The 8,965-nt window shown below is 43.6% G+C and overlaps 1 protein-coding gene across 1 annotated transcript; it reads left to right on the top strand.

The window, feature by feature from the left end:
• Positions 1 to 1,169: 1,169 nt before the first annotated feature.
• rfx3 (regulatory factor X, 3 (influences HLA class II expression)) lies at positions 1,170 to 8,410 on the top strand (the record flags this gene model as incomplete). Its single annotated transcript, XM_079235553.1, has 16 exons — positions 1,170 to 1,277; positions 1,432 to 1,520; positions 2,306 to 2,564; positions 3,894 to 3,968; positions 4,254 to 4,435; positions 4,676 to 4,795; positions 4,885 to 5,009; positions 5,120 to 5,235; positions 5,936 to 6,051; positions 6,170 to 6,324; positions 6,431 to 6,528; positions 6,684 to 6,833; positions 7,008 to 7,216; positions 7,309 to 7,462; positions 7,718 to 7,760; positions 8,130 to 8,410. The coding sequence occupies 16 exons, from the start codon at positions 1,170 to 1,172 to the stop codon at positions 8,408 to 8,410; spliced, it is 2,280 nt and encodes a 759-aa protein (XP_079091679.1).
• Positions 8,411 to 8,965: the final 555 nt, after the last annotated feature.

The following is an 8,965-nucleotide window of genomic DNA, read 5'->3' on the forward strand; positions in this document are numbered from 1 at the left end:
AGTGATAGTATATACTCACATCCCCCTCCCTAAGGTGTTGAAAATAGTCATGCTGGAAGCAGATGGCTTTGCGTTAATGAATCTCAATGCCCCTGTATATTTAAAGAAAATACAGACTTTCCTGCTGCCTTACCACTCCTCACACTCTCAGGAACAAATGACTCAGCTGTGTAGTCCAACTTTGAGGTTGGTCACCCCAATGCAGATAAAGTGAAACACTTCTCCCCAAGAAAAAGGCCAGTATTATATTGAAGGTGAGGGGCAGGTGGTCCCTGGTGAGATTCAAAGCTGTAGGGAGACCCGGCTTAATTAACCAAGAGAGGCTTGTTTCTGGAAACTGTGATGGGGAGGATGAGGTGGCCTTCTCCTGGAAGGAATGGGTAGCCAGCCATACTATTATTAACTCAAACACAGGTTCATCACCAGTGTGTCTTCACACTGTTTTCCTTATCTTTTCAGAATAGCTCATTTTAGCCTTGCTTAGTAAGTCGACAAGGTCTTAAATCTCTGATGCATAATACAGCCACATAGCTCTTTTCATGAATAGTAATGAAACTATCTGGTAAAGATACTTTACAATATGAGATAACTTTCCAGTTGTTCCTCATACCTTCTCTTTCTGATCCTGGACTTCCAATCCTAAGTAACGCTAAACCTGTAAAATTGGGAACTGACTGTGCAACGAGAAGCATCATCTATTTGGAGTTTGTTAAATATTAACTGGCTTTATGGCTGCGAACATGGAGACAAGACCATGTGTCACTGATGCATGAGGCTCTCAGTACATTAAGTACTACAAGGCAGAAACAGGTGTGAGGGTTGATTTGCTCTTGAGCAGCTTTAGTAGCCTTGATTTAAGGAAATCTGTCATATTTATTTTATTTCTAGGGGCATTTTATGTCCTGGGCTAACAACATTGTGAGACTAATTTAATAGCTTATATTTTATTGTAATTTTGCTGTCTGTTAAAGCCCCACATTTGTAAATCTACTCTGTTTAAGGGAGTCATCCATGTTTGTTGACCCATGCGAGCCCTGTCTCAACGATGCATTAAGATTATCGTGAGTTATAAAGTTGCTTTGCCAGTTTAACCGGTAGGTTGAGGGTGTGATTGTGACCTATTATTTATCAACAGTAACACTGAGTTTTCTCTGTCTTGTGCAGGCGCCATGCAGACCCCTGAGGCAGGCGCTGACTCCACCTCCACAGTCCCTCTTCAGACCACCGTGCCTGTCCAGCCTACCGGCTCCAGCCAGCAGGTGCCTGTCCAGCAACAGGTACATCCAGTCTGTCTGTGTGGGTGTGTCCGTGTCTGAATGTTCCTGCGTGTGTGCATGCTCTATGTGCATCTGTGTGTGCATGTCTGTATTTTGACAGTGCAATATGGACCTTTGGTCAATTAAATAATTAATTTGCAATTTGTCTTGCCAGGCCCAGACTGTTCAACAGGTTCAGCATGTTTACCCAGCACAGGTGCAGTATGTGGAGGAAAACAGTGGCGTCTACACGAATGGCAACATGTGAGTCAGTCTGTTACCCGCTTCACCACTCTATAAATATTAGCGCTAAGTCTCTGCAGCCTGTTCTTTCTCCTCTTGAGTCTCCTCAAACCACCATTCATGTCACAAGCAGATGATGTTGGTGGGAGTGCATTGTTTGTTTTTGTCTTCTTTGACTTGTATGAGGGTCAGTTGTTCAGTTCAGTCACCTGAACATGACCAGAAGTAGGCCTGTGTTTTAAGTGCTGATGCTACAGCAGGGTCCCCTAGGTCTGATGAATGGGGGTTACATAGACCCTTGACTAAATTGCCCACGCTGTGTTTGTCCTACTGTGATAACACAGAGACTCACACACGTGGAGACATAAACACACATACTGTGTGACCTCAGCTACTGACAGAAAACCCTCGTAAGCTAGACTAAGTGACTAAGTAAAAAATACAAAATCAAACAACAGCAAACAGCTGGACAGATGGCCTGAGTACCAGGCTTATGTCAACATAATATGTGAAAATTAAAAGGTACACCCAAATCACAAACAAACCCATGGAAATGAATAAATAGAAAATGTTATGTTACATTTTGGATTGGTCAGTGGTTGCTTGACAGTATGTGACTTTACCTGCACAAACAATATTGTTGTAACTACCACATCAAAAGGTGTCTGAAGAAAATAAACACAATAAAACACTTCTAAGAGAAAGTAACAACTTCATTTGAAATTATAACTCTTAATTGTTTTTGATGTTGTGTCTCCGTCTTGTTTTGGGCCCAATGACTGACTGCTAACCTCTCTTCTGAACAGAAGAACCTACTCGTACTCGGAGCCGCAGCTGTATAGCCAGAACAGTGGAGGGAACTACTTTGACACGCAGAGCAGCTCATCACAAGTGTCCACTGTGGTGACATCTCATGGCATGACTAACAATGGAGGAGGGGGCAGTGGAGGAATGAGCATGAATCTGGCAGGGGGTCAGGTAATCAGCACCAGTCCTGGGGCTTACATCATGGACAACGTTGCACCCCACCCTGTCAGCCAGACGGCACGAGCCTCCCCAGCTACTGTGAGTTAACATCACCCACTAATTGGGTCTTAGCCGTTACTTTGCTCAGACTCCCCGAAATGCTCTGTTTCTGTCATACTTTATTGATCGATGCACTAGTTTGATCCAAAATATAGGACCCAGTCTCTTAAGCAGAGTTCCATATTTCAATATTAACTCAATATTTGTGTCATGTTTTCAAAATGTCAGTATGTACCAATAGTACAGATATTATGTCACATTATAGAGAAGCAGCTTGTGTGTGCACCTCCTCTATGACTTGTGTCTGGTGTGTTTTATCTCTGGCCATGATCCTTTGCTGAAGTATGCAATGTGCTGCGTAGGCTGTCTCTCTGCTGTGAACTTACCACTGCCAGCAATGTTCACATTGTAACCTTTCATATTTAATGGTCAAGGGCTTTATTTCCATTTCTGATTTCATCAGTCTGTCCCACTCTTTGGTGGAGCAGGAAGGATGGGCTAAAACCTGAGACAGGTGTATTAAGGAGGTCATTCCCTCCTTATGGGTCCTGCATTGGACAAAGTGCTGCATGCAGCACACGTGCTTTGCTTTTTTGCTATAATCTAAACGCCCTATTAGTTTTTTTTCATTTAGTCCACCATAATGATGCTTTCTGGCAGTAATGTACCAATGATGCTTGGCGACTGACATTACATTATGAGCATATCAGTCATGGCAGAGTTTAGAACACCCAATAATGGCTACGCAAAGGAGAAACGTTTTTTATTTGTGTTTAATCAAACTGTGTGCAAGGGCGTTTAACTGCTGCAGCAAAAATACCAGCTCATCGTTGTCTAGTCCAAGTGATGCGACAATATAAATGGGCCTCCTTGTTAACCTATGTTACTGTGTTTTTTATTTTCGGCAGTAGGCTGTTTGTTAAAACGCCGGTGCCCAATTAGACTTCTTCACATGAAGCTTTTCAGTATAACCCTTGTGATCGACGCGCAGGTGTTGCTAAATCCTCTTGGCACACTGCCTTAGTCTTTTGTTTTTATAATGGAGACTATCATTTTCTCTGCACATGATGGTTGTTATAAGTGGATCTGTGCTGGTGGAATCTGTAAGGGTTGTGCGTCTGCCAGCTATCCTCAATTGAAGTGCGCCTCTGTCCCCACTTCTCAACTAGGCTAAGACTTTCTTTAAATGACAGGTAGTCCTGCTGTGCTTGGGTTTAGTGGCGCTTGTCTTGTGATCCTTTCTAGATTCTCTTTCTGTTTGCCAGTGGATACTCACGTGTCTACACCAGCGCTTTTATTTTTCTTGCTTTTTTGTTTTTATTTCCCCCCCTCTTACATTTTGTTGTCCTGTGCTTCGTGGTTTATCAGATTGAAATGGCGATTGAGACTCTCCAAAAATCTGAGGGTTTATCCAGTCAGAGAAGCTCGCTGCTCAACAGCCATGTAAGTTGCTTTTCTACGAATGCTTGCCCTCCCCTTACTTTGACTTCTGCTCGACTCCTGCCTCTCTCCACTCTGTACACATTTGAGTTTGACTTGCTGTTTTTGTTGCTTTTAATTGTTCCTATTTGTTTTTAATTCACTGGCTGCTATAGAATGCTTTTTACAGAGTTGTGGTGCTGCAACATTAAAACAGACTGCTAGTCTGAGGTCTTTCCAGACAGTTTGCATGGACCTGTGTTGGAATCTCTTTGGTTTTAAAAAGAAAAAGCATGTTTTCCCTTGTAGCTCCAGTGGCTGTTGGACAATTATGAGACAGCAGAGGGCGTAAGTCTACCACGATCCACCCTCTACAATCATTACCTGCGCCACTGCCAGGAGCAGAAACTGGACCCTGTAAATGCAGCCTCTTTTGGTAAACTTATCCGCTCCATCTTCATGGGACTCCGTACAAGGCGTCTAGGGACAAGGTTAGCTTCTTTTTTTTGATTTTCTTTTTCTGACCTAAGGAAAAGTTCTCTTGTTTGGCAACTCAGGATTTTCATCTAATGGCTGTATGCTTGCGTGGCTCTTCTTACTTTTGTCATTAACTGACACCCTGATATTCTAAAAGCCTCTTCTGTCCCTCTCTCCCATCCATGTGAACATTTCTGCACACGTCACTTTGAGAATCCGTCAATGTGTGTTTTGGTTTTGGTTTTGACTTGCAGAGGGAACTCCAAATATCATTACTATGGTATACGTGTGAAACCAGACTCGCCTCTCAATAGACTCCAAGAAGACATGCAGTATATGGCACTCAGACAGCAACCTGTTCAGCAGAAACAGAGGTACATATGCAACTAGGCATGCATACAGACATGCAGCATTTGTTGGGAAATAAGTCGCTGTTTTTTTATAGATACTGGTGTTATTGCAGGTTCAAGCCGGTGCAGAAGTTTGATGGCTGTGCTGGGGAGAATTACTCAGGTGGAAGCCAGCCCCTTCCTGGTGCTGAAGAGCAGACAGTCATTGCACAGAGTCAACACCACCAGCAGTTCCTTGGTCAGCTACTTTTCTCTTAATGTGAACGTCTGTAAAAAGAAAAACGCCTCAAATAAACTGAATATTTTGTTGCGCAGATTATTCCAATTACATTTTTATCTCGCCAACAGATGCGTCGCGGGCACTCCCTGACTTTGTAGAGCTGGACCTGGGACCGAGCAATACAGAGAACATCAGCCCAGAGGATGTGAAAGCTCTCCAGTCCCTTTACAGAGAGCACTGTGAGGTTAGATAAAGGGCTTTTCATATTCACTTCAATGTCGCCACAGCTCCCTTTGGCACATGAGTGTACTTCACAGTGGGCCGGGTCCCTCTTCAGTGCTCAAAGAAAGCTCGGAAATCCCTTTCAATATCGCAGGATGCGTTGATGAAACATCATCAATTTGACTAGTCCACGTTTTCCCCTTTCTTTTCTCGTATATGTGCCTTAATATGCCAATATCTATTATTCCAGCAATTTCCGAGTTTAATCTTATTTAAGCTATCTTTAATGAGAAAAGGGAGGTAAGACTGAACATACTGAACTAAAGTTTTACAAATTGAGAAAAACAACACATGTTTAAACTTTGGGAAAGGTCATGTGTGTTTATATTGACAGAGATTTCTAAATGCCAGCTACTGTCATTTTGGAGCAGAATGCACTCTTCATCTTGTGAAGTTTTCAAACAAATCTCTCCTATCTCGAAAAGTAGGAATCAGGTTATGACCAACGACTTATGATCTGACAGAGCTGTCTGCCTTCTTCTCATGGTTAAAGACTCGATTCACCAAAATTACCCCAAAAAACAATTTCCCCACATGTTTGGGGTTGATGTGCAGACTTCGCTTTTGACAGTTTAAAAAATAAATAAAATCTTCTTGTTTTTGGAATGCTGTTTCAGTGAAAACTATTAATTTGTGGGGTTTATGCTCTGCTTTTGTTTCAGGCTATCCTGGATGTGGTTGTCAACCTCCAGTTCAGTCTAATTGAGAAGTTGTGGCAGACATTCTGGCGTTATTCTCCCCCTGACTCTGTAGAGGGTGACACTCTAACAGAAAACAGGTGAGGCCAAGCGCTTAATTTACAATGTTGAAAATCTATCAGTGTTTTGCCAGCAAGAAATATTAGCAAACCTAGTTTATTTTAGGATGATCTGAAGTCTGATTTGTTAATTCCTCAGCAGTTTAAGTGAGATTGAAGCACGGCTGCCCCATTCACAGCTATTGGAACTGTGCAGAAACGAGACTGTGCTCAAATGGATGAGTACCTGTGACCATCTAATGTACCAGGCCCTTGTGGAGATCCTCATCCCTGATGTCCTGAGACCCATTCCCAGTGAGCCACAGTCAAAGATACCTCTCATGCTTGCTTGCTTGTTTGCTGTGTTCATGCTTGTTAACCGCCCAATCCTAAACTCACTGTTGTTGTTGTTGTCTTTCAGGTGCCTTGACTCAAGCCATTCGCAACTTTGCCAAAAGCCTGGAAGGTTGGCTCAATAATGCCATGAATGCCATTCCACAGAGAATGATCCAGACCAAGGTACACTTGCAGTATTCAAACAGAGTTACCCAAATGCTACATTTATAAGTCACTGTTTATATAATGTATACGACACGAGTCAAATTGTTCATCAGTTTTAAGAGGTATGGAGGTAACACCTGGGCTTTTTTTTTTTATCTGTGCTCTTTTCACAGATTGCCGCTGTTAGTGCCTTTGCGCAAACACTGCGCAGATACACATCTCTGAACCACCTGGCTCAGGCGGCACGTGCTGTTTTGCAAAACACATCACAGATTAACCAGATGCTGAGCGACCTCAACCGTGTTGACTTTGCCAACGTGCAGGTCAGAACAGCTCTTTGTGTTTGGATGTTCAGTCTTGGTGCTTTTGTAATGTGCACTATGCCATTCCTTCTCTATAATCCACTCCGTCAAAAGAGTAGAGTTATTTTTCTTTTTCTTTTTTACTGTCACTGTACAAGTGTGAACATCCAGTTCTTTCTTTGTGCTGCTGTATAGGAGCAGGCGTCATGGGTGTGCCAGTGTGAGGAGGGAGTTGTTCAGCACTTGGAGCAGGACTTCAAGGCCACGCTACAGCAGCAAAGCTCTCTGGAGCAGTGGGCAGCTTGGCTGGAGAATGTGGTCACTCAGGTGCTCAAGCCTTACGAGCACCGGCCCAGCTTCCCCAGGGCAGCTCGGCAGTTCCTGCTCAAGTGGTCCTTCTACAGGTCTGTGGAAAATCAAACGCGGCCATACTAAGACACCCCCGGAGAGTGGTGCAGGCGTAACGCTCACATTGTATTTTTTTTTATCTCTGCAGTTCTATGGTGATCAGGGACCTGACCCTTCGCAGTGCTGCCAGCTTTGGTTCCTTCCACCTGATTCGCCTGCTGTACGACGAGTACATGTTTTACCTTGTGGAGCATCGTGTGGCTCAAGCTACTGGAGAGACGCCCATTGGTATCATGGGGGAGGTATAACTGTAGCATCTCATCGTCACAGTATTTTACAGTGCCACCGTGATACACTACAATATATGACGGATACACTATATTTATCAGAGGTGAAATAACCTCACATAATCAAGGTCATTTTTCATCTGTTCATAAAATCACCGCAGGACAGATGTTTTATCTAATTTACAATGTGGTATCTCTATTAGATTCGAAACACATTCAAACTATGAATGCATGTCCCTCACTAATTCTGATGTCTGTCTCTGTTTTCAGTTCGACAGCCTCAACACGCTGTCCCTCTCTAACATGGATAAAGGTATGTGGCTCAATGGATAAAATAAAATAATCCTGTATTAGTCCCACAGTGGGAAATTGCAGGATTACAGCAGCAGTGCACACAAGAGACACATAGTCAAGTATAAATAAACAGTAATAAAAACAGTAAAGAAGAATACAATACCAATATTAAATATACAGATGGAATAAAAACAAGTATGTGAAAAGTATTTAAATGTATTATATATTGCACCAGATGATGAACGTAATTAAAGTGGCCAAGAGTGATGAACGTGTTCTAAGTGTTTCTGGTCTACGGTGAGCTCAAAGAGCAACAATGTGAGAACTCAACCAGTATTTGGGGAAAAACTTCCAGTGTTTTACACATGTGATGCTTCCTCCCGTCTAGATGAAACCAGTGGGATGGACAGCGACTTAGACGACGACATTGAGGAGACGGGGGAACCTCTCGCAAAGCGAGAAAAGTCGGAGCACGAGGTGATCCAGGTGATCCAGGTCGGGGCCCTAGAGGACGGGTCCCACCCTGTAGTGGGCGTCGTCCAGCCCGGTGTCCTCCACTCGCTGCCCCAGCCCCTGCAGGACCACACTGAACACATCCTAACCCCTTCTGCCGCTACTCCCACCATCCGCCACTGCAGCGCCACGGGCAACACCTACGCCTCAGTTTGAGGGTCCGAGGGCACGGCCGACCTTTGTTTGGCCTGTTTTGCTGTCTCACTCTCCACATATCTTTCTCTCTGTAAGTCTAGATGTTTCCGTCGTTTTCACGCATCGTCTCTGTCTGCACTTGTGCGGACATGCTCTCCTCTACATATCTATACCTGTCAGTTGGGGAGTGCTGAAATGATGATACTCTGGCCAAGATGTGCTGATACGCGTCTGACTGCTTAGATTCTGGATGTGGTGTCCTCCCGTAAAGGTGTGCTCTATTGCAATGCGGCAGGTGGAGGAGGACTAATTTGACCCGTTAAATATTTCCTGCCTTGGCATGACTCGAGGCCTCTGTCTGTCTATACAGACGGGTTTTGTCTTGAAGGAAAATTCAACTCTTTCAAACTACTGAAATCTCAAAGCTCAAATCCATGTCACCAGTCCCAGTGGTGCAAAGTCATCGATTGACTCCAGACCTTCACTTATTGTAAATAGTTTTGCTGTACTTTCAATTGGTATTACCCAAAAACCCATGGTGCTATCATTGTGTTTTGTTTTGATTTCCATTTATCC

The sequence above is a fragment of the Taurulus bubalis genome, assembly GCF_910589615.1.
Source record: "Taurulus bubalis genome assembly, chromosome: 19".
In the NCBI taxonomy this organism is placed as follows: domain Eukaryota; kingdom Metazoa; phylum Chordata; class Actinopteri; order Perciformes; family Cottidae; genus Taurulus; species Taurulus bubalis.